General features: G+C 31.0%; 2 protein-coding genes across 2 annotated transcripts in view; one reads left to right on the forward strand and one right to left on the reverse strand.

The window, feature by feature from the left end:
• LOC127712999 (small G protein signaling modulator 1-like) overlaps positions 1-27780 on the reverse strand; it is a 361281-nt gene that overhangs the window by 90251 nt on the left and 243250 nt on the right. The gene's annotated exons all lie outside the window — the stretch shown is intronic.
• The window catches only part of LOC127713002 (beta-adrenergic receptor kinase 2-like), a 120114-nt gene that overhangs the window by 74388 nt on the left and 17946 nt on the right, over positions 1-27780 (forward strand). Inside the window, exons 8-12 of the mRNA XM_052219591.1 lie at positions 7553-7644; positions 8412-8511; positions 22658-22873; positions 25648-25742; positions 27202-27309. Of these exons, the coding sequence (XP_052075551.1) occupies positions 7553-7644; positions 8412-8511; positions 22658-22873; positions 25648-25742; positions 27202-27309 (611 nt within the window). The remainder of the gene's footprint in view (positions 1-7552; positions 7645-8411; positions 8512-22657; positions 22874-25647; positions 25743-27201; positions 27310-27780) is intronic.

Here is a 27780-nt window from a genome sequence, read left to right on the forward strand (position 1 = left end):
AGCATTTGGGTTAATTTTTAGACGGTTTCCGTCTGAAATGGAAGTGGCCACATTTGTGTTCATTCTTAATATTTAAATGTAAGTTGTATTTGATGATAATACATAACATTTATAAAGGTTGAGAATGAACACGGATGCGGCCACTTTTATTTTTGACAAAAAACACCTGAAAAGTGGCATATTATGGCGTATTTGATAGATTTTTTCATATTTAAGCTTGAATTTGAGCGTCTTTAATGACTAAACCAGTTCAAATCTTTCACATAAACTAATCGAATCGACTGAAGTAGACACTTAAGTGTTTAAAAAGTGTCCAAAATCTTTCATCAGATGAACCTGAATTTTGAGGCCAAAATCGGCCCTTACCGGACCTACTCCTTTGACTTTGAATACTGTTTTCTAAAGGAAGGTAAAAGACTAATAACACATAGGTAAACTCACGGTTTTGAGCAAGATTAGATTCAAATAGGACACAATTTTATTAAAGTGTACTATAATTATTTTTCCATTAAAGATAGATAAGTTTAGCATTTGCGTCAACCAATGTGCTGAACCAAATTGATACTTGGAGTCATTAATTTTCAAAAAAATGTAATTTAGAAAGGATCTAAACAGCATGATGAAACCTATCTACAAACAGGTTTTCATGTTAGAGTTTGGGAATTTGTTTTACATAAGATAATTTAGATTGAAAACAACTGTAAATTTTCCTTAGAAAAAGTATCAGAGGACTTTGATAAGTGCAAGAGCACTTATTTCATTTGATGATGATAAACAAAATCTTAGTTTCCTGTGAAAATTTTAAAAAGAAGAAGAGTTCTAATGATTGCGTCAAGATTTTTTTTATAAAGATTTAGCTTTCTCATTTGCATCAAGATTTTATTTGTTGGTATACAAAGGTTAGAAACTAACGCTATATAGAACAATAGTTGATAGACAATACAGCAATACTTGACATCGGCAGAAAGTCGAGTCTAGAAAATCTAAATCTTCCAGACTCTGCCATGAAGTGCAGATTGATTTTCTCAAGATATTGAATTAAAGTAGATTTAAGTCAAACACGTGGATGGAAACAGTTTTAAGATCAATTCTTAGTCTTGTGTAATCCAATTCTAATATTCACATAAACCATGAAAAAAGTATTCTTTAGAGAGAAAAAAAAATATTTTGCACAATCAACAGATATTTAAGTGGAACACTGCATAATTTTTGTTTGCATGCAATTGATTAGTTTGAACTTTGATTTATTATTTTTGTTTGATATTTTTTTAATTTTAGCCAAAAGTAAGTATATGGACTTTACTGGATGAGTTTATACGTTCTGCAATCAGACGCATGATCTTACCCATGGGAAAAATCTACACACGAATCCTTTGCAATATCTGTTGTTGCCATATATTGAAATGCATTCTTTTTCCGTCTTTGGCATTTACATATAATCAATAGTTAAAACTTATATCTTAAGCTTGTGATTTTTACAAGTCAGTGAATATTTTTTTTCAAACTGTAGCAATATATAGCATGAACAGATATCTATTACAACCACTTTTTCTTGGGAATTTTTGCATTTTATTCTGCTAAATGCTTTGCTGATTTTTTTTATAATGGACAGCCAACCTGAATCATTTAAGAATATGAATTACATAAGAGATGTGGTGTATACATCATTGATTGATTGCTGCTTATTATTGATCAGTGGCAAATATTTCATGCATATTCAGGATGAATGTGTACTCATTAGTGCGATAGCATCAAATGCAATGACACAAAGAATAGTCTGGTATTGTCATCAGCTGTTATTATAACAGGGAATAGGGTACTTAAGATATGACAGGTTCACAATATACATTTCACTTCACTTCTTATAAGATGTCTATACTGTCTTTCAACTCGAAAAGAAGGGGTTGTTTTTTTTTTTGGAACCAGCACTTCAATTTACTAGGTGTTTAAATTTTGCTTTAAATAATGAAGGTCCTAAACCATTTGAATTTTCAAGTAAAAGGTCATCTTTGAGAAAGTCAAAGGTCCTGTAAAAGGCCTCAAATTAAAAAAATGGAAGGTCTTCGACTTTTGTAATTTAATCATATCAAAACTATACCTTATCCTGCCTTGTGCTGAAAAAATCAACATACCTTTAATTGCATATTAGAGCTCACTGGTTCTCGAAAGTTTGTACCGGTAGTACAAAAACAAAAATGAAGAGCCCCCCACCCACTAGAAAAGTCTGGTTCCAGACCTATACTAATTTGAACCTCTGTTTGTGATTGAAAAATAACCTTTGATATAACTGACCTGCAACATCTTGGTATGACAATTTTGCTTATACATTTATACTTAAATAATTCAGGTTGGTTGTGAGGTGTTTGGTTATTCATAAGCTCTGACATTTTCTGCATATTTAATATCCTAAAATTATATTAATTATTTAACAGTTGAAGTATGAACAGGATTTCTCCAATGTAAGTGATTTTTTCTGTGGTAGTTATACAAAAATTGTGGTAGAAAATTAATAGAAGATTTTTAAGATTCACCACTTGTACATTGTTAGTACACAACATACATTTTTGTGTTTCCTTACAGAGTTGTCTCCCATATAATTGGAGATAACAGAACAATAGAGGATATCAGAAAATATGTTAAAATGCAGTTTTAGGTTGTGCATTTACAAATATTGAAATGAAACATGGACATTTTTCATCAAGTAACTGTTGAGAGAAATATTGTAAATAAAATTAGAATTTGATGTGATTGCCAATGAGACAACTCTCCACTAGATCAAATTATGTAGAAGTTAGTAAACATAGTAAAGAAAAAATGAAGTTTTATCTTCACCAATGTTAAATTGTACTTTTAGATAAATTGTTAACTTCTTTTAAGCAAGTTGGTTAATATTCACTCAGACATGAAGTTCAGACTTGGGGACTAAGTAAGAAATCTTCATTGTAATTATCAGCAATTCACTGTAGGCTATCACAAATAATGTTATTTTCACTGGATCAAAAATGTTTCCTTCTGTATATTTTAGAATCTTGTGTATTGGATATGAATGATTTGTATTCTTTCTTTTGCTTTCTTTTTAAACAGAACTGAACTTAAAGTGCTGCATGTGCAAATTGTAATGGGTTGCACTCTCTGAAATAATGAAACATAATTAAGTTGAAATTTTTAGTCTTGCTAATGCTGAAAATTGTTTCTGATTGTTTTGAAAATTTGATTGATTTATGGGATCCCTTGGAAATAGGTTTTACTCTTATTCATAATATAGTAGCTATATTTGTTTGCTTCTTAAAAAAAAACCAGCACAATTTTTAAGTACAAAGCTTTTAATACCAGGTACATGTAGTTACATTGGAAAATTTTCCTTTGTCTTAATGAATGCTATGTTTCTATTGATGTGGTATCATTTCTTTCCTAAAATTAGAAATTGAACATTAAAATTGCCATTACTGTTAGGTCATCAAATATTAAGCATCATACAAATCTCAGATCTCTTGTCTCCATGCATCATTAATCCAGGTGTGTTATATATACACTGACAGACTTCCAAACCGTAACACTCAATCTAAAAGCCATAAAATACAAGGGACTATGTTTTTCTGATAGTTAAAGTCATGGAGCCTTTTTATTTTGACTCTTACAAGTTGTTCACCTTTAGCCTTAGAAAGTCTTGAATATTCGATATAAACCAAACATAAGTAAATGTTTGATTTATTACCGATAAAACAATTTGAAATCTTGAAAAGTTGTATTGGATTTCTAATGTAAAATTAGGAACAGGAATCCAGAGCTCAGAAAAAAAATTTCGGGAAAAAAATTTGCAATAGCAAACAAATATATTTTTGAAATAAAATTTGTGTCTTGTCTGGGAAAAAAATGTTTTGAGAGGGTAATGTAAATTTATGTTCATTATTGTCATATTTCCACCAGCACTTGATTTTAGGTCCAATCCAGAATAATTACTTATTAATATTTGATATGTTGCATTGGTGTCTATAATGCATTATGCATGTCAATTTCTGACGAGTATCATGAGCCAGTTTCTCCCCAAGTCTCCCCAATGTTCAAAATGTTGGTTTTATGATTAGGTCTAATTATGAGATGGTTTGTTAATGCATAAGTATCAATTGTTTTCAGTTTATAGCAATATAAAGTTTTCACTGACAATCAGTCATGCTTTATTGACTTCAAACTTTTACAACAGTGGCAAAAGATACCAAAGAGACTTTCAAACTCATAAGTCAGAAATAAACTGACAACACCATGGCTAAAAAAGAAAAAGACCAAAAGCCTAACAACAATACACATATCAATATAAAAAACTAAAGACTGAGCAACATGAACCCCACCAAAAACTGGGGATGATCTCAGGTGCTGCAGAAGGAAAGCAGTTCCTGCTCTACATGTGGCAACTGTCATGCAAATTTACAATTATGATTGAAATATTGCACTGTCTAACTTGGTTTATGATAGACCATTGATAATTTGTATACTTTGCCTTAGAGTCCATGAATTTCAGTTTTAAGTAGTATATGAAGAATAAATCTACTAGCAATGCTTTCACACCGAACTTTGAAATGTTCACATTGTTAACTTTGTTATTTAAAAGTGTGTTCATGAAAAAGTACTAAAGATAGATCAGTGATAGTTAGTATACTAGATGTCATATCAGCAGCCAAATATATCAGTTTCTTAACATGTATAGTATATAACACAGTTCTTAAAATAATCACTTTTAATTTAGCTTTGAAACAGGCAAGACATATCTGTATTAGAACAATAAAATAGATTCTTGATAGTTGAAGGCTGGCAGTCTTCTGATGTTCCAGTCTATAACCCTGCCAAAGCAGATACTCCAGTAATTGAATATTGTAAGGTCATTGTATCTATCCATGTCAAAGACATGTACAAGAATTGTCAAAGACATTGATCAGTCTAGGCTGAATCCTCAATTTCTGAATTAGTTTTAAGAGAAATTAATTTGGAAGGGGAGACAAATTAATTATTTTGAACATATCAGTTTACTATCATCAAATACGTTGTGTCTGCTAGATGAAACTGATTGCCTTCTTAGACGTGAATGGTTATTTAGACGTCTTTCATTTGAGATGATAGATTGATTGTTAGTGTTTTAGCACTCTAGGCTAATTTTTATTCAGCCCCCAGGATGGTTATTTTGCAGAATTTCTAAATAAGACCATGACATTTAAAACTTGAATTTGCTACACAGCGAATGTTCATCTAAATATTCTTTTATTTTCACAAGTTATTACCTTTCTTCTGGGTATGCATTATATTTTCCATAGGACAACATCACTACAAGGCATTTTCCCATTGAAATTAATCTAAATTGAACCACCATAAAACATGAAAAATGTGTTTAGGTGTATTGCTATCTTAATTTTTTTGGAACTAATCTTAAATCTTAAAATTATTTATCTATGGATCCAAAAGAGTTTTTTGAGATACTGTATTTCCTGTGTTCTATCAAATAAGAGGTCTTTATATGTATATATAGATATAAGAAGATGTGGTATGAGTGCCAATGAGACAACTCTCCATCCAAGTCAAAATTTATAAAAGTAAACCATTATAGGTCACAGTACGGTCTTCAACACGGAGCCTTGGCTCACACTGAACAGTAAGCTATATATATAAAGTTCAAACGTCATTTATTCTCTCATATTTTCAAATTGTGAGGAATTCTATATTGGAGAGACAAAAAAGGAACTGCGGACTAGAATGACTGTACATAGACAGCAAACCAACCATGAAGATTTAACAATCATCAGGGTTAAAGACCATTTCCATCGTTGTTCTAATGGACGATTTAAAATATTTCCATTGTATATGGTCAATCGTCAAAATGATTTTCTCCGGAAGAAGAAAGCAGAATTATTTATAAACATTCTCAACCCGGGGTTAAATGATAAATAATATTTTAATTTTTACATAACATTTTAAAGACTTTACTCCAAATTTAAAATGACATTAGTATCTTCCTTGTATTTGTTAACGTCATACTATTGTTAACGTCAATCAATTGTTTTATAACACTTATGTATACAAGTCACATTACCTGAAGATCTGTAAAAGCAGCGAAAGCGCTAGTAAAAGTGATGAATTGAAACCGTTATTATCTTTCATTAATTTTCTTACATATATATATATTAATATATATGTGTATGAATGCATGCAGTTTACTCGTAACTTTTTAAGAAGTTTCATATTTAATGGTACCCAGGAACCAGTTGAACTAATTGTGTGTGTTGTTACTGATTTTATTATATTCTCTATACAGAAAAAATTTCATTATAGTTATACAGCGGGATCAATATAGTTATGTTAGTGTAGAATAGAACGTGTGTTCCTAAAGGCTGGCTAATTTAAATGTTAGAAATACATCCTGTTGCTTGTGCCATATATAGAGTTTAGCAATAATCGTAAAATGTCATGAACCTTTGGGAAAAAAGACATTCTTTATGGATAGACAATTTTTATTGATTAAATTCTGTTTTGTTTTATAACAAGCCTTTGATAGAATTTATGCTAATTAAGTATAAGAAAATATTTGGATTTTTTTTTTTGTTTGTTGAAAAATCCCAATGGTTTATTTGAAATACAAGCCTTCTAAATCATGCCAGGACATGAGGTATGTGCTGTCAGCTGTATATCTATCTCAGGTTGTTTATAAATATTTCTATTTGATAAAAAATTCTATGAAAAATTTGAAGTAGTGATAATTATTCTAAAGGGACATTACTCTGATAATATTAAGCTCGAAAAACTGAAGACATTATGCAGTTAAAGTGTGTTTGAATCTAAAGTTTTAAATGAATGAACTATTTTAAAATAAGATTACTGATAACAGTTTACTAAAAGCTTATTAAAAATAAACACGAGTGAACCAACACGTTCTAACGGTACAAGCTTATTAGTATAAAACACTTCTGTTCCTACAATCATTGAGGTATTTCCATTATAAAATATTTTTTTCATTTTTACAGTTTAAAACCTAACAAGATTTCCTGAATATCTTTGGGACATTCAGCTTTTCCTATAATTTTAACCTGTATCAAATAAGTTTTTGATTTACTGTGTAATATCAAGATATATTTCACAAGTGTATGATATACAACTGAAATTCAGAAAATGCTAATTAAAAAAAAAAATGCATTCCAATGGACACGTGTTAATGTATTGAGGATTTTACATTTAAAAAATAATATCTTTACTGACAAACAGGGGAGTTAGGGGCAAGGGAGCTGGGGGTAAGAACTTATTTAGGTTGTTGCAAGGAGGACAGAAAGCATGGTGTTAGTATAATCATATTTGAAACCAGGAAGTCAAAGTGATGAATGGAAAGTTTGAGTTAAGAAGATGGGAGGTTTGAATATTGAGTAGAGGATCCAGCTGTACACCCCTAAGCTATGAAGTTTAACCTATAAAACTAGGCAGGGAATGCCAAGTACCTTAATGGCAAACAGAACATGCAAATATAGAGGTTGTTGGTGTTGTACACATGTTATAAACAAGTCAAATATTTCTTTTACAGTTAACCATGAACGACTTTAGTGTACATAGAATTATAGGAAGAGGAGGTTTTGGAGAAGTATATGGATGTCGGAAAGCAGATACAGGGAAAATGTGAGTAGAAAACAATTTAATACCGGGTAATGTATTTAATTTGAATATCTATATTGATGTGTAAATATATTGGAATATAAAGAAAAGAAGATGTGGTATAATTGCCAATGAGACAACTCTCCACCAGAGACCAAATGACATAGAAATTGACAAATATAGGTCACTGTACAGCCTTCAACAATAAGCAAAACCCATAACGCATAGTCACCTATAGAAGGCCCTGAGATGACAAATGTTAAACGATTCAAACGAGAAAATTAACAGCCTGATTTATGTAAAAAACAATAAACGAAATACAAATATAATATGCAGCAACATAAGACAACCACTGATTACAGGCTCTTGACTTGCGACAGGCACATACAGAATGTGGCGGTTTAAACCCTCCTCCTAACCTGGGACAGTGGTGTAATAGTACAACATATGAACAAACTATGAAAATCAGTTAAAAAAGGGCTTAACTCATCAGATATATACAAAGCAGAAAAACAAGTAACAAAAACACAGGCCAGATGTGGCAGGCTATTTATGCATCCCTAAAATTCTAACATTTCAATTCATAGTTAACCTTTACACGCCAAATCCACGATAAACTGGTACCCCACAAATAGTAATGAATCCACAGTATAGTTTTTTCTTTACAGAAGTGTAAATATATTATTATTATTATATAGCTGTTCCTTGCTTGAAATCCACAATTATTTAAATCTTTTTCATGCTTATTGATGAAAAATACTTCTATTCTAATTTTGGTTTCTTTTTGATAGGTATGCAATGAAATGCTTGGATAAGAAGCGTATTAAAATGAAGCAAGGAGAAACATTAGCATTAAATGAAAGAATAATGTTATCTCTAGTCAGTACAGGGGTATGTATCAAGTCTCTAGTCTAGTCATCTCCTTAACTTTAGAAATTGTTATTATCAATAGTCAGTGGCAACAGTTTTCTCCAATAACTGAAGTGAATTTGTTAATTGCAGTATAAAATGAATTATGGCATAGCATAATTATGACCCTAGAAAGTCTTCAAACAGAGTACTTTTATTCCTATGTTAATGAAATACTTTTGAATCATCACGGAAATGACAACTGTCATTGCCAAATGTTATTGCATAGGTCTTTGACCCTCCTTGTATAATTGACAGCAGAAGGTATAAAATTAAAATTGGCATTACATATCATAATGCTTAAGAATGCATAACTTGGGCAAAGTATTTGCATTTGTGTGTATTTTTAAAGTGAACAATACCTTGAATACTTTTATTTCATACCTGTAAAGTCACCTGATGTTTTGAGGATATACTAAAGCGCTGTTCCTTTACTTTTTGTGTGTTTTTTGCTTTGCATGTACTAATTTTGTGTCATGGATGGGTATCCATATCTTTTGTTTTTCTATTATAACATGATACCATTTTATTAGACCGTGGATGATAAAATTACGGGAGATTTTCTTTAACAACTTTTGTATCGATCCAGGGGGTGTTTTCTTGAAGGAAATAAACTGTTAAATGGCATGAAAACAGCCATCAGTTTAATAACAAGAAAATTTTCATACTTCTCAAACAAGAACTATTGTCGAAAATAAAAGATGAACAGAAGGATGATGGTTTTATTCAGATTGTCATATTGTAGTCAGTTATCAATGATTTTAGACCTTCCTTGTGCTACATTACACTGTAAAGGCATTGTGACATCTAACTGACTATATATATATTGTAATCCACCATTTTCTACATAAAGAAATGCCTGTACCAAGTCAGGAATATGACAGTTGTTTTCCATTCGATGTTTGATGTGTTTAAGCTTTTGATTTTGCAATTTGACAAAGGACTCTACGTTTTGAATATTTCTTGGATTTCGGTATTTTTGTTATTTTACTTTTTTTATACAGACATTCATAAGTACACAGAAACAACTTACTTGCATCCCTCATATTCTAAATGTTGCCATATTTGTGAAGTACTTTTATTATGAAATATTATATTTTCCACATTAATGACATTTTGATGCATTGCAATTAACCAAGTTGTCTGTATAACTATTGAAAAGGATTCTCAGTCTATCATGATATTGGAGTCTCATGGGAAACTTGTTCAAAAACTATTAAATGCAATCAAACCAACATCTGTATGAGTTTTCAATCTATGTAAGTGGTGTTTATATCGTGGATAGATATTATACTTATATATTATTCATGAAATCAAAACAAATGACGCTTTGATGCATAGCAAAATATTTGATATATTGGTACCAGGAGTTTTGAACTTTTGACATTTGCATCACATCGTCTGATCAATTAACTAAATTTCTTTCAACATGAATATAGATGCTTTTAGTAATTTCAATTTTTTTATGCACTGTACACAAATGTGGGCAGGTTATTCAGACTTATTTCTATACACTTTGACATTGAAGTTCAGTCCTAGTACGCATACTGTTGCTTTTGATTGAGGTCTCTCATTTCATTTTGGATTCCAACATTTTGTTCCTTTTTCAATGCAATTTCATTAGTATCTAATCCACCTGTTATTTGGCAACCCAATGTAGGTTTATATTTTGACCACACGTTACGGTTACCTTGCTGCTGTGATGTTCCTTTTAGCAGGCTATCCACAGCTCACAGATGCAATAGAAGGATCTTCAGATTGAGATCCCTGGCATGTTACAACTAAGTCAGCTGTCCAAAAAAAGTATAAAATTTGATAAGTTGGATCAAACGAAAAAAATATATCAGTAGTTAACAAAGGGGCTATTATAACAGAAGCATCACTGTGTCTGATAATCTACAATAAACAAAACCACTTATCAGCAAGTGTTCTGTTGTATCAAATAGCTTAGGTGAAGTTATTAGGGAGACCCATTAAAAAATACCTGTCCTGTGCTATCCTAAAGTTATCATTAAATGGAGATTGCTGTTTAGCATGGACACTTCTTCATAGTTAATGAAACCTTTCCAGAGCACGAGTCCACCCCTTGTTTTTGGTTGGGTTGGTGTTGACTCGTCTATAGTTTTCTGATTGACTTTTATTGATTGTGTTTCTTTTTGTAGTTTTCATTTTTTTTCTGTTATAAATGTTGTCTGTTTGTCTTTGAATTAAGGTTTTTGTGTGTCCCTTTAGTCTCTTCTCCCTCTTTCTGTATACATGTATGACCTTTAGATGTCAGCTTATTTACTGGGTTTTTTCAGATTGCTGTCAAATTGCTGTCTCATTGCTTTTAATTTCATGTTCAAAACACTAGTTTATTAACATTTCTGTCATCCTATTATCATCACAGTTTTTCTTCTAAGAAGATTACAATTATTGATCATGATTTAACCATTCATGAGGTATTTTTTTCCTGTGAATGAAGATAGGATAGGTTTGGAACCAGTGTCCTGATAACACAACAGTGATCTAGTCAGATAGATAATTGTTGATATAATGCAAGGTTTTTTTTGTAATCACAAGATAAGTAATAAATAAAACTTGTTCATTCGACCTTGGAAATAAAAAAAATAAAGATAAAACCCAAAGATAATCAATAAAAAATAATGCAAAAGATAAAGAAAAGTACTACCAAAGATGCTCAATGACTCTTAAAATAAAAATTGCCTTACAATGTTATGTGTAGAAACCTGTTATTCAATTTTTCATCATTTGATGGAACACCTTAGATCACCTCCCAAGTTTTTGTGCTGATCTGTCTTTAGAAATTTAGCTGGAAAATTTGGTGATAATGAGCAAATGATAAATACAACTGGTGCAGTTGACCTTGTTGAATTATGTTTTATTGAAGAGAGCAAAATGAGGATACTCTCTAAAATGTTTTTCATGGTTTGAGAGGACAGGACAGCTTTGTTTTGGCCATTTGGTTTTCATAGAGCACAAATTGGTCATGAGAGAGACATTAACCACATGTTTGTCCTAAAAGATCTTTTTACTAGTCATTGATTATTTGCAGTAAATCAAATTCCCATCTCTGATTGGCTGCTTTATAGCCTAATCAAATGAGAATATTTTCTTGAAGTGTCTTAGTGCAGTAGTTATCCTATAAAATGTTCTCTCTAATTGGTCTGGGCTTATTCTTGTGACAATAAATTCTTTCTGGAGTTTTGATTAAGCAATTGACGTATGACGGAAACAAAAACTGAATAGAATTGTAAAAAACAAATATATCATGTTCTTTTATTAATGCCCTTGATCATTCAAGGTCGCCATCTTTTTTGTTGACCTTTTATATATAAAAAGAAGCCGTTGGGAATATAACAGAAGGACAGCAATGCAACATCACAATAAAACCAGAACAGATGTTTAGAAATAACTATATGGTTTCTAATATATAGACAAATTTCAACACAATGCTCAAATACAGACTGGACAATTTAGTGTTTGACATATTCAATAACACATATCTGTTGTTAAAGACTCAATGCTGACATCTATATATCTTTTTTATGCCCCCACCATAGTGAGTGTTACCCTTGACCTTCCGTCCGCCTGTCCTTCCCGGAGTTCCAAAGTTTGAGTGGGGGCATTCCTCAGACACATTCTTCTTTTTTAATGCCCCTGCCGTAGCGGAGGGGGCATTAAGTTTTACCCTTGTCCGTCTGTACATCCGTATTTACGTCCCATACTTCCAAAAATTTGTTTCCGTTCTCTAACTTTAGTTTGCCTCAACCAAATGTTATGAAACTTATACACAATACTTATTACCAGAAAACACAGATCAAATTTGAATTTTGGTAGCGCCACTTTTACCGTTCTAGAGTTATGCCCCTTTACAAATGGAAAAATTGCTGAATTTTTCGTTTCCGTTCTCTAACTTTAGTTTACCTCAATCAAATGTTATGAAACTTATACACAATGCTCATTACCACAAAACACAGATCAAGTTCGAATTTTGTAGCTTCACTTTTACCGTTCTAGAGTTATGCCCCTTTACAAATGGAAAAATTGATGAATTTTTCGATTCCGTTCTCGAACTTTAGTTTGCCTCAACCAAATGTTATGAAACTTATACAAAATTCTAATTACCACAAAACTCAGATCAAGTTAAATTTTTACCGTTCTAGAGTTATGCCCCTTTACAAATGGAAAAATTGCTGAATTTTTCATTTCTGTTCTCTAACTTAAGGTACCACTAAAGTCAAAATATAGGACACTTCATAAACATCTAAACTTTGCCTGTATTTTTCAACCTATAAGGAGTAAATTCATAAACTATGAGAACATATGTTCATTTAAACATACTTAACATATACACACTGTGTAAATTGTAAATAAACTTGAAATTGTTATGTTGTGGCCAAACCGGTTCTTGGGGTGAACACTAAATTTTCAAAAAAATCTGGAGGCCTGCGAGACGACTTAATTTGTTTAAAATTGGTATTGACGAATACTGTTATATCTAATGCAGGGCAAGCGCATGTTGATTTTTCAGAAAAATGTATTGATTTTCGAGTTTCAGTTAATTTCATGTATCTAGGTGAACAAATATCGAAGTTACAATACAGAAATTGGACAAATATGCCATTAAAACTTATGTATGTGACAAATCAACATGCGCTTGCCCTGCATTAGATATAACAGTATTCGTCCATACCAATTTTAAGCAAATTAAGTCGTCTCACAGGCCTCCAGATTTTTTTGAAAATTTAGTGTTCACCCCAAGAACCGGTTTGGCCACAGCATAACAATTTCAAGTTTATTTACAATTTACACAGTGTGTATATGTTAAGTATGTTTAAATGAACATATGTTCTCATAGTTTATGACTTAACTCATTATAGGTTGAAAAATACAGGCAAAGTTTAGATGTTTATGAAGTGTCCTATATTTTGACTTTAGTGGAACCTTAAGTTTGCCTCAACTAAATGTTATGAAACGTATACACAATGCTTATTACCACAAAACTCAGATCAAGTACAAATTTGGGTAGCGTCACTTTTACAGTTCTTGAGTTATGTTCGTTTTTAATGTTATATGCAAGCGGGGGCATCATCTGTTTCCCATGGACACATTCCCCATTTATTTGTTCATTTAATACCTGTCTCATTAGCATATACCCAACTGGTCTATAATCATAACCGTATAATAATGTGTGCAGATGCATCATAGAGAATCTGACCAGATGTCATTAAATGAAAATCGCATTCATGACCCATATTTTAATTTAAGTTTTAAAACTTCATTACTTATTGTAAGCTATAAATCCAAGTCCAGCTCTCAAATACAAAGTGACATATAATCATGTAGCCAGTTTTCACAAAAAGTAGGTCGCTCTGACTTATTTTTATGCTTTCCTGACCTTCTTTTAAGGTTAAACAACCACTTACTACAGGCCATTGAAATCCCCTTAAATTTCTTCCATAAACCCTGGACCACAGATTTTTCCCTTTGGATCTTGAAAATAAATGACTTGAAATTTCTTTTAAATATGTTCGTTATCAAGGGCCATTAGCCTTCAGTGTATGAAAATTTCTTGTCTGCCTTTTCATGAAATATGTTAACAGAATTTTTTAGTGTTTTATTGAACTTAAAAAAATTGTCCTGTCAATCAGACAATTATTTTATGTTATAAAGGCATATTAGTACACTAAATGTAGCTTTTTAGCTGGAAGAATCATTTGTCTTTCAAAATACAACTTTCAAGTAGGAATGCAATGTGAATGAACTTATCAGTTTTGAAGAGTAGTAATGACAGAGTGTCATCCTTACTATGGCTACCCTTTGCACAATTGAAAAAATCAATACGTTTAATGGGGAGACAATTGTAACAAAGTGGAAATCTGCCTGTAAAGATATTTACATTACTCGTATGAATATATTAAAAATATTGTGTGAGAACCAACTTAAGAATTTTTTTTTTATTTTATAAGATTTGAAAAGTCTTTTAGAATTGAAATTGATTGTTCAGTTAGACATTCTATCTGTTCCTAGGTTTCCATTCATCACCCTTTACATCTGATTAAACAAAGTATATTAAATGCTGAGCTAAATAGAAAATGCACCCAAAGTACCTAATGTAATGAATTTATAAAAATAATTAAGCAATCAATATAGAAAGAAAGATTTGAGTTAAGCAATCAATATAGAAAGAAAGATTTGAGTTATCCTGGAAACTGTCCTTGAATTGAGCTGGCTGTTTTTCTTGTTTTTTATATAAGGATAAACTAACAAAGTCATTGATTTATATCCGAATGTGTAGCATTTCAACAGTATCAGAATATTTCTGCAGTGATTTCAGACTCAAAATAATTGAAAACATTCATCAATTGAGAAAACTAATCTCCTTGGGGACCTTGTTGATTTCTCAGTGGTGAAATGTTTCTAGCTTCTGTCCGGAAGAAATTAATGGTAATTCTTATTGCCATTTACTTTTGAAATTTGATTGATTGTTAATCTGTTGCTGAATGTTCAGTGGCAGATGTTTCATGCATATGCAGGATGATCTGAAGAATGGATGAAGTTGAACACGCAGGGATGCTTGAGAATATTGACTGCAACTGGAAACATTGGGTGGATTACTGATGTGGTTAGAAGTGTAGCCTTTAAAAGGTCCCTATTGAACCCCTTTTAAGAATTTTTGCTCAAGTTCTTTTTATTTTAAAAACTTTGCATTGTGAACATTTAGCAACATCTGCATCTGCTTCAATGTCTCAATCAGTTGTGCATTGATACAAAATACATTGTCTAAGCATGTGTCTTGTTTTATCAACCTAATCCTGTAGGAGAGTGCATTGATACATACTACATTGTCTTAGCATGTGTCTTGTTTTATCAACATAATCCTGTAGGAGATTGCATTGATACAAAATACATTGTCTAAGCATGTGTCTTGTTTTATTAACCTAATCCTGTAGGAGAGTGCATTGATACATAATACATTGTCTAAGCATGTGTCTTGTTTTATCAACATAATCCTGTAGGAGAGTGCATTGATGCAAAATACATTGTCTAAGCATGTGTCTTGTTTTATTAACATAATCCTGTAGGAGAGTGCATTGATACAAAATACATTGTCTAAGCATGTGTCTTGTTTTATCAACATAATCCTGTAGGAGAATACAGGAAAGAGCAGGATAAAAATTTCAATAGTTTTGAACTATACATATGAACACCCTATTACTGGCTATCATTATGGCAAAATCTGCTGTAATCAATTGCAAAATGCTGGCACTATATTGTTTTTTTGCATTAGGTATAATTCCACCAGTTTTATGACCTTTGTCTTTAAACTCCTTTATCCATTTATAGTTTTCCATTAAAAGTTTTATTTATGGAAACCTTTTAGACTTTAGTGTCATGAAAAGGTTGAATTTATAGTATGTATTTCTATTTTTGTTAAAAAGATTGATATGTACGATTCCTGATAATGGTGATTACAATGTACAAGAATTTCGCAATAATTTTTTTTTTCAAAATGAAGTTTCTTGGATAAGTATTATTTAATGACGTCTGATAGTATTGACTCATGATGGAGACTATCATATCATTTCCCAGAACAAATGGGAGGTTTGACAAGCATGAACAAATACATCAAATATTTCTTTGTTGACAGCAAGAGTTTCCTCTGACATGCAATAATTGATTTAGTAAAGCAAGCATTAAGTAATAATGCAAAAGATTTCATGTCAAAGAGATGCTTTTGTTTGTTTTCTCATCGTCCTATTTACAAAAACACTTAGGCGATTTAGATTTTATGACTGTAGATGCAAAAGAAATTTTCCGGTAATTGATCTTAATCGGTTATATTCTATAAAATTATTATGGTGGCTATCTGGAAAGATTTATTCTAGTGTAATAAATATTGATCAATATTTTCAATTTACACAAAGGAAAAGCTTATTCATTTGCGATTTAGATGTAATCAGAATTTCCAAGATATGATTACCGCCTTTTAGTCATTTTATGATTTCATTTGTGGGAATGAGGTGAAAATGGATAACGGTACAGTAGGAATGAGATCCTATAGTAAATCTCAATTTACTTATAGCAAAATGGTGTTTTGTAAATCTGGCATGTTCACCTCAATACATTCATTGCTTACATAGTTTCCAGCAATCGTGTCAGCATAAACTTTTTGTATATATAAAGATTTATTTTTTAGAAGTTTGAAGTACAGGATGCTTAATACTTTGTATACAGATGACTTCTGTTAATAATAATTTGTCTGTCATATGTCCATTATCTCTGACCTCATTTTAAGTGTTTAGCTACTGCTAAAAAATCTTACTTTTGTCACACTAATTTTTAGTAATTATTGGTTAGGATAAACATATTTGGTATGTCATATGGGATCTTTACAAGTTCTCCATGTCTGTCAGATAGAGTCTTCCAGACCTTGATCTGATTTCATGGATCATTGATCAAGGCTAAATTGTATTCTTTGCTGTCTGTCTGCAACCAGATTTTGCCATCTGCTACAAAATTAATGTACCAAATTTGGACAAAAGAAAATTCCTAAATTGTCAAAGATGTTTTAATTGCTTATGTTTTTTTAACACCCGTCAAATTTTTGACGGGACGTATTATGGTATACAAATGTCCGGCGTCTGTCTGTCCGTCTGTCTGTCCGGCTAAACATGTTGCACCGTAACTTGATAATGACTTATCCAAATTTCATGAAACTTAACATAGTTGTTTCTTATGATGGTCAAACGATCTGTATACTTTTTGGTGAAAATAAGATTAAAACTTTTTGAGTTACGGGACTTAGTAACTAAAACAGGTGTGTGTTTTTTTTCGCATGTCGCGCCGTATCTCAAAAACAATTTATGATTATTGCTTAAAACTTTACACACTTCTTAGTTATATTAATCTAAAGATCTGTATACTTTTTGGTGATGATTCAAAATTTTATTTTAGAGATATTGAGTATTTTGTTAAAAAAGGGGGAGGGGTTTTTCACATGTCGCGCCGTATCTCAAAAACAGTTTATGATTATTGCTTAAAACTTTACACACTTCTTAGTTATATTAACCTTAAGATCTGTATACTTTTTGGTGATGATTCAAAATTTTATTTTTGAGTTATTGAGTATTTTGTAAAAAAAGGGGGATGGGTTTTTCACATGTCGCGCCGTATCTCAAAAACGATTTATGATTATTGCTTAAAATTTTACACACTTCTTAGTTATATTAATCTAAAGATCTGTATACTTTTTGGTTTTGATTCAAAATTTTATTTTTGAGATATTGATTTTTTTTTTTTTTAAAAGGGGGGCTTTTCACATGTCGCGCCGTATCTCAAAAACGATTTATGATTATTGCTTAAAATTTTACACACTTCTTAGTTATATTAATCTAAAGATCTGTATACTTTTTGGTTTTGATTCAAAATTTTATTTTTGAGATATTGAGTTTTTTGTAAAAAAAAAAGGGGGTTATTGCATGTCACGCTGTATGTCAGAAACTATTTATGATTATTGCATAAAAAATCACACACAAGATGACGGGCGAATCATGCGCTTATGGCGCAGCTGTTTATTTTAATCCAGTTCATAAACTGATTCCAAAACTTGCATTTCAAACACATTACAAATGTGTATTTACTTATTTAAACTAGGTAATGCAGGATTTCGCTGTCAGTAATCAAAAAAGAAAATTTTAGATTATTCCACATATTTTGTTCAACCACGAAAACAATTGTGTGATATTTGTACAGTTTCATCAATTTCTCTTAGTTTACACATGACAAACTTAATTCCCCTAATTCGATTTTTATTGCCAATTAAATGTACAATTCATTATTTGTACATGCTGACCAAATATATTTATCAACCATTTCTTATAATGACAATTCTGTTCATGACCTATTTGTCCTTTTTTAAGTAACTTTATTTGTTTACCATTAATTTTACATTTATGGGTTGTTGTTGAAATCAGAAATGGTTTGATTGAATAGCATCCACTCTGGCAAATTATAATTTCAAATGGAACTGATAATTTCTTAGCAATAATGATGCAGGCAAATCTCTCTATAATATATGATTATTGCAAATTTTGCTGTAGAAAAAATTAAACAAAATTAATTTTATCGAAAATCGAAAGATAATTTCACATTTTAACCTCATTTGAAAATTACCATAAGATGATATTTTCAATCTGTAAAATTATACATCAAACAGCAATTGATATTATCTTGTACCAGTACTGGTACCAATTGTTTCTATCTTTGTTGTAACCAGTTTATACTGGTACCAATTGTTTCTATCTTTGTTGTAACCAGTTTATACTGGTACCAATTGTTTCTATCTTTGTTGTAACCAGTTTATACTGGTACATGTACTAACTTTGTCAACATTATGCTTAATAATTAAACACATCAGCGCAGGAGAAGCAAATGAAAATTTTCTAAACAACGATAAAAACAATTGATGTTGCAATAATCAAATGTAAACAAAACAAATAGCAGTCAGCCAAACTCTGTCCGAATAAAGATTTTTAGTTTAAATAGAGATAATTAAATCTGAAGCTATTCTCCCAATGGAGATAAAGAGTTTGACTAAATTTAGTAGTTTGACGTCAAAGTAACACATGTACCAGTGTTATAAATCCTAAATCGAGCTTAACGTATCATGTTTGTGATATAAAATGTTATAATTGTCATTTTTTTCAAGGACCTTTTCTGACCTTATGATCAATAACGATATATAAGAGTTGTAAGCTCATTAGTGGACAATATTGGAATGTAATGTAATGGCCTATCAATATTCATTGAATCATTTATTAGGACTATTTTGGAGTTTTATGCAATTTAAGTTTGAATTGAGTAGTAATCTGGATATATGATCCATTCAACATTTCAATAGAAAAGAGGGACAGCTACTTTTACTGATAGAAATTGTATGGACTGGATGACAAAGAAAATGACCAAGTTTTATATTATTTTTCCCCATGGCATTGTCAGGTCCTTTTTGACTGAATTTAAATGCCACTTTGGTATCTTTTGCCTCTTTTTATATTTTTATGATAGAGCTGTTGGCTATTTCACCGTTGAAATTCCTTTTTCCTCCACAAATCTGACGTTACTAGATTTAGCTGGTTATTGAGAACTGACCTGTATGTTAGATGTCGATAGCAGATCTGATGACCTCTGTTAAATTTCTAGACTGCACAATACTTTTGTTTCCACTGATTGTCTGGGGTCAAGAACTAACTTCTTTATAAATCATATTCACCTTATGTGAAGTTGCAAATTATGTATATAACATTCTAAGACGTGTCACAATGTCAGATCAGGGAATTTCCCGGAAAATGTTGGATGGCTCAGCTGGGCATGGTGAAAATCATTAAGAAATAAACAAATTATTATGACAAGGAATAGAAACAAAATATAACAAACAAAAAATATTGCTATTGGTAATAAATGAATAAATGTACATGAAAACTTATAAGACCTCTGCCCTCATTTCTAATGACTGTTGTAAAAAGAAGCCAATACCTTATACAAGTTCCATGGTAGAAGGGGTAGCATTTCTTAACTCTTTGTTCTTTATTTAGAGACATAAAATTATTAATAAAATATTTTCCAGTAGATTTCCATAAAATTTGTTAATTTTACATTGAAGGAGGATTATAGAGAACATTTTGGAACAATACATGATTTTATATTCAGTGGATGCAATGTTTATTGTTCAGAATGTTATATATACCTCAGCCTTCGGCCTCAGTAAATACTGAACATAAGGTTTTTTGACATTAGGTTTTGTTTGTCGTTTGGGTTAGATAGGGCAGTTAAATCTTTACTGTGTTCATTATTCACATCTCATGGCCTTGTACAATGCATTTAAATGAACCGTGAAATGTTCCCCTTACCGCTTGAATTTGCGTTAAAATGTCTACCACTAAAAATAGACACACATAAAAATTTCTAATTTACAGCATAACATTCAAAGGTAAACATGCCATCCTCTAGTTGTGTAATATTCTATAAAACCAGTAACATCCAAAGTTTGGAGATGTTGTTTTAAATAAAATCATTGATAATTGGTGCCTTGAAAATTTACACTTGTCCTTCATTCTCAGGAAAATAATCTCTAAACAAATTAGATTCTATCACCATAAATAGCAGCTTAGGCAATTTTTTTATTGAATAAAGTTTTATTAATATGTATACCTTTGAACACTATCTGGTAACTGGTAAATCTGACAAAATGATGAATTGTATTGTCACTAGTAAAATCCATCTTAACCATGATTGATTTTATCATGCCACAGAGGAAAACAAAAGTATTCATTCCGCATAGTATCGATAATGGCAATTTAGAAAAAGTAGATTGAGGAAACATTTCAAGATATCCATAGGGACCTTAAAAAGAGAATCATGCATTTTGTATTGTTCAGCTTATTAGTCTTTGTAGGTAGAATGAGATTTAAGACTGCTCCAGTCACCTATTGAAAAAGAGAAGAACAAAAATATTTAGAAGATTAGTTGATGTTCAGTCTTTTGAATTATTTTTTTTTTTTAACCTGGGACTGTTGTTGAACAAACCATAAAAAACAAACAAATAGAACAAACAAAACCACAAATAAATATTGAGATAAGTGCCGGTGAGTAATTTTAAGATATTGTCAAACCGCTGCTATAAAAGTGACCTCTTTTAACCGAATACCTATCTTGTATGGTCACCCTCTTTTGTCCCGTTGTAGTAATACCTTAGTCCTATGAATTTTGAACCTCAATTTAAAGGTCACCTCTCTTATAAGATAAGTTTTCTTTGGTCTTGAAAGTGACCATTATTTACAGGTTTGACTGTATAAGCTATTTCATTATCATACATGTTTGGCTCTATAAGGACAGTGAACTCTATATACTTGTACAACACTGCAAATCAAAATAAAAATGTTTTAAATAAAGAAGAATGCTGCTGTCATTTACACTGTAATGAGTTTGTTTTTAGAACAGAGGCATTATCATGTGTTACCATAGCAGCTAATTATTGTCAAGATCATATCCATAGGAAACACTTATTTTGCAGATTTCAGTCATATTTTAAGCAGTGTGAAAATAATCACTGCAAATTCCTTTTAGTTGAGCATTAGAACGTAGACATGTTCCTGAAAATTTAAAATTTGTAAAGTGAAATAAATCTACTTGGTATTTCCAGGATTTTATAAAGTTAAAATTTGTTGCATCATAGGAAATTTCACATCTGTTTGAATTATGTTAGATTGTCTTAGTTATCTAAAAAACTGCTAAGGCAATGTTAATGTCATTGTTGCAAGATTCAAACACTAAACAATTTAACAAAAAGTACAGGCATGAAGTTGAGAGAAATCAAAGGATTAATGAGAACAAGTTTTCAACCCACTTTTTTATAGCTAGTTTGATTTACATATACATTTTGATATATTGTTTTTAATTATGCCCCCGCCGCAAGGACAAGGGGGCATTAGTGTTATTCTTGACTTTCAGTCTTTCCGTTCTTCCCTCTATCCATCCGTCCCATTTTCGTTTGAAAAGCAAGCTTGAGTGGGGCATTCGTATCCTCAGACACATTCTTCTTTTATTTATGGTTTAAACTGGCCTGATATCAAACAATTTTAACATAAAACTTGATACCCAAACTATCAGAAGACCTGAAGATTTAGGAAAGAAACTGGTTCTTAATGAATAAGTTTTATATCTTTATTATTTATAATATTTGATTTTTTTATTTTTGGTGTTTTAACGCCACTTTTAAGCACCGCTTTTGGGCTATTTCATGGCGGCCAGTTTTTATTGGTGGAGGAAGCTGGAGTGCCCGGAAAAAACAACGACCTTCGATAGGAAAACTGACAATCCTAGTCAATTAAGATTGGAGTCGAGTGCACCCACACGAGCGGGGTTCGAACTCACAACCTCAGTGTTGACTGGCTAGTGATTACAGTAGTAACTACTTATTATTTATAATAATTGTAAATAATATTTGTTTACTTTATATATAGTTTGAATTAATATAAAATTGAGAATGGAAATGGGGAATGTGTCAAAGAGACAACAACCATATCTGATTAATTGATTTCTTTTTCTTTTTTCTTTTCTTTCTCAGCAAGAAGGCAGCCCATTCATAGTGTGTATGACTTACGCTTTTCAAACTCCAGAAAAATTATGTTTCATCTTGGACTTAATGAATGGAGGGGATCTACACTATCATCTGTCTCAGCATGGAGTATTTTCAGAGAGGGAAGTCAGGTTTTATGCAGCAGAAGTTATTCTGGGATTAGAACACATGCATAATAGATATGTTGTCTATAGAGATTTAAAGGTAATTTATATTCAAAAAATTTCAAAAGAAAAGCGAGAAAGCATAAAAATGCAAAAAAAATCAGTTTCTTAACTCTAATTTTTAAGGAGGATCACAATCAGGGAAAAGAAAATTAAGAAACAATTTGCATTTGCAATCGCAAAAATTTAAACCATGCAAAAAATAAACCAATAAACAGTTTTGTTGCTTATGGAAGATTTTGAGATACTGTGAGATACTAATATTTTAGGTTGTCAGCCAGATCTTTTTTAGTTTCAAAATCACCTCAGTCCTGCATCTTGTCATTTAGAAACAGTTCAGCTAATTTTCCCGATGTGCTGGGGATTTTCCCCGTGATAGGTGTTGTACGACTCTTGGATTTCTTTATCATATAAACTGAATACCTCTTAAAATATATACAAGGAGTCAAAACTAGTGTTTAAGTACTTATTTACTAATTCAGAACAGAGTATATTAGATTAAAAATACTTATAACTTGTATAAGAGAAGCATTAGGCCATCATGTGCTTAAAATCCTACAGACAAGTACATAGAAAACAACCTTTTTGTTTAAAGAAATTACTGTGTGTAAATTAAAGCACATGCATTTTAAAAATAAGATCTTTAATGACAGATCTTGAAAAAATGTCCATGAAAAATTTGATGTTGCATTGTCCTGTAAGGAATATGTAGAAGTTGACCACAGGTGGCTAAAATGAACAACAATGTCCCCTTTTATACTTGTGATATTATACAATTCCATATATAATTGAATTTCCAATAAAATGTAATCACTATATTGAGTACCAGTTTTATGGATGTTTTAAAGTGATGTTTTATTTCCCAATTAAATGTTACATCAATGACATCATATGCTCTCCTTGACAATGGCACAGAAATGCATAGGAATATTAAAAACAAAATAAACATACTAGTAATTTCCCTTTTTTACTCATTTATAAGAGTATAATTATTAGAATAGAGTGCTTGTTTTGTAGGTTAATGAAAGGTTGTAAAGGCGTTGACCTTGAATACATTTTTTAATAGTGCGGAATACAATATTTGCTTTGATCGATGCCTTTACACCCCAGTAAAACTACAAAGCAAGCATTCAATTCTTTAGTGAAACCACAAATTCTAATACATTTTCTATTAATATAAAATGTGTTAAGTTTGAAACAACAAATTAAGACAAAACAAAAACAAATAAAAAAAAATTCCACGACAGAGGTGAAAGATACCAAAAGGACATTCAAACTTATAAGTCAGTAAAAAACTTACAATATCTTGGCAAAAAAAAAAAAAAAAGACCAAAAGATAAACAGTATACAAAGCACAATACAGAAAACCAAAGACTCAGCAACACAAACCCCACTGAAAATAGCCGTGAATTTTTATTTACTGAAAATTTAGTGCCCCTGGCTCTTTGGCAAACCTTTGACAGAAGATTAGATATATACCAATTTTTAGTGGTTTATATCAGATAATGTACTCTTTCTTGCTGAACTTTGCTATGAATTTCATTTTTGTTGGACACTTTTATATAAAATATGCTGGAAGAGTTTGTCATCTGTTAAAATAGCCTGGAAAGTCGATAGTTTACCTTTTTGTACACAATTACTCAAGCTTAGTTCAATCCTTTCATATCAATAAATTCATTGCTGTATCCCATTTCTTAAGGTCATTTCTGAAATTTGGAAACTGAAAACTCCCATTCATTTAACATAATATTATGAGTCATTACCAGATATGACGGAATTATATCGTTGATTGATACTTTTATTTCATGTGGCTATATCTCTGTGAGAAATAAAAATTGCATGATTATAGACAATTATATCTTGTTACTTTGAATAAATCTTCGGATTAGGAGTAATTACCAAACAGGTATTACAGATAAGGTCATATCCAGGTGAAAACAGTTTTTCCAAGATTCCAAAGTAGGATATCGACTCTTTAGCACTTGAGCAAAGTCTGTTTATCTCAAAGACTATATACTACTAAAATGGTTTATCTTAGAATTTTATTTACGTAAACTGTTTTCTCTGACCATGTGGAACTTTAGAACTACATAATGGAAATTGATTAAATAAATATAAGCAACTACTTGTTTCCCTGGGCTGATAAATGACACGATAGACAGATAAAGTTTTACCTACAAAAAGCATGTGAGACAATAACATCTGGAACAATTCACATGACTCACATTTAGTCTAACTTTGTATACTGACTAAAATTTATTAACGTTAAAGTTGCATATATCATATCAGGGATTTAGGTAGGACTTTTTTGTGTCTTCTTAACAAAAACGGTCAATGTGAAATGAAAGAAAAACAAAACGTTGAACCATGATCAAGTATATATGTTCCACATTTAAACCTGAAACTTGATTTGTGAGTCCAGATTCATTCAATTTTTTTTTCTTTTAAAAGGATAAATTCATAGAATTACAAAAAATTTTACTACTTTTGAAATTTGTGGTAACTTAAATTTTCAGGTCCAAGTTCTAAATAAAAATAAGAAGCTGTGATATGGTTACCAATGAGACAACTTTTCACAAGAGACCAAAAGACGTAGAAGTTAGCAACTATATGTCAATGTAAAGCCTTCAACAATTAGCAAACCCATACCACATATTAAGCTATTCAAGGCCAGTCATGACAAACATGACAAATATAAAACAATCAAACGAGAAAATTGACACTCTGATTTTTGTACAGAACAATTTCATTTTACAATTTTTATATCATTTGTCATCAGTATGGATTGATTTGAATTGTATTTTTTTGTTTCAGCCTGCTAATATATTACTTGATGAAAATGGTCATGTACGAATATCAGATCTAGGTCTGGCTTGTGATTTTTCCAAGAAAAAACCTCATGCAAGTGTGTAAGTACAGTTTATTCCACTGTCAAGAATTTACAACATGTCATTTGTTCCTCTTTTATTGAGATGGTTTAGTATTGATAAACAATTGTTTAAGTATTCAATACATGAAATTCCGTCACATTTTTCTGAGAAACTAATAACTAGAGCTTCCTGAAATTTATAATCAGTCTTAATATGGAACATGCTTTACCATGTGACGTAGTTTTGCATTCATCCCTTATAAACAAAACATATTGTTGATATTGTGATAATATGATTAGTTTGTCTAACTCAGAATTAACACCTATGAGAGATGACGTTTGAAAATAATAACAATGTAGACTATTGAAATATTTGTGACGTTAGTTTGTTTATAAAATAAAGTATTTCTTTTTCCATTCATGTTATATAAACTTTAGCAGAGATACCTCTGAGCATGATATATTTGTGTATGATGGTTATATAAAGTTTAATGTGTAAACCGTACATGTGTCCAACAATTGTTTTGCTGGTTGTCAATTCCATTTAAATTTTTATCTAGAGCTGTTTCAAATATCACCATTGGTGGCCTTGGGCTGTTTTCTGCTCTTTGGTCGGGTTGTTGTCTCTTTGACACATTCCCCATTTCCATTCTCAATTTTATCAATATTGTTCAGATGAAAACACAGATTCATTCATTAGATTTACCTGATATCCACCCTAGCAACGTTTTAAACGAACTACTTATATTTTCGCCTGCATTGCCAAAGGTGATAGGTGTAGTTACTACTAGAATTTGTCCATCTGTATAGAATACTGTAAATTTTTGCGATGTTTTTAATATTGCAAACATTGTGACGGGATAGGTTTCGCAAATATAAAAACTGGCTCTATAAACTCTGATAACCTTATTTGTATGTAGAATTTCATGAAATTGTTATAATCACAGGTCAAACCAAAAACTTTAAAATTGGTATTTTCTGCTTTTCCACTACAGAAGGGCATTTAAGAGTAAGAGAAAAACTGATTGGCTTTAACAAGTTGAAATAATGTGTCAGTTAGAGTGACATGTCTTCAAGCTGCTATTGTTATCTTAGTCTAGTACAAAGCAGGGTTCATATTCATAGCACATTAACATGTTCTCCTACTGAAAATACATGTCATAATTCCCTAATTCCTACTGGACATTCAACATCCATTCATACATCCATGTTGACATACTTTCATGCAAGTTGTCAATTCTATGAAGAATGTGACAGAAACTATTTAAATGCTAAGTGGTTGAAAAACAAAATTGTTTTGGGGGAACAGTCTGTTAATGGTAAATTTAGATTTGCCTAAATTCTACCAGGGCAATTTGTATTAAATAGTTGCCTGATCTTTAAAATGTATTGTTACTAACTGAATAAATTGCTCAAATGTTAACACATGAGTGGTTTCTACTGTAAAGGTACAATTTCTATGAATAATTTTAGTAACAGAATGTTTTATTACATTACAGAGGTACACATGGATACATGGCTCCAGAAGTTTTATCCAAAGGTACTCCATATGATTCCAGTGCTGATTGGTTTTCCTTTGGCTGTATGCTGTATAAATTATTAAAAGGGTAGGTGAATGTTGACATTTCATTTCAGTAGAATTGTCTAATTGTCATGAAATATTTCATGGTGTTTGAAATTTTTTTTTTTACTCTCATACTTTCCAGGAGGTTACACTTGTTAATAACTTTTAAATAGTTTTGTGCAATTTGAATATTATGCTGAAATATAAATTAAAGTTATCCATATTATAAAAAAAAAAAACATCAATATCACTTTGATGACATATGGCAGTTTATGGATCTTTTAAGAGATGACTACTACTCAGTCCATAAACTGTGTCATGAATTATTTGTTAAATACCAATTGATTTAACTCTACAAGAATGAAGATATTTAAAAGTATTTATTTACTTTGGGGACATATTTTATACCATTTTATTTAATTGAAAGAGAACAGAAATATTCAAATTTCTTCCTTTTTTTCTGTACATTTTTTTTACTGCACGTTGGAGAGACTTGCAATCTCATAACATATTT

Source organism: Mytilus californianus, unplaced genomic scaffold (assembly GCF_021869535.1).
Source record: "Mytilus californianus isolate M0D057914Y unplaced genomic scaffold, xbMytCali1.0.p SCAF_8, whole genome shotgun sequence".
Taxonomy (NCBI): domain Eukaryota; kingdom Metazoa; phylum Mollusca; class Bivalvia; order Mytilida; family Mytilidae; genus Mytilus; species Mytilus californianus.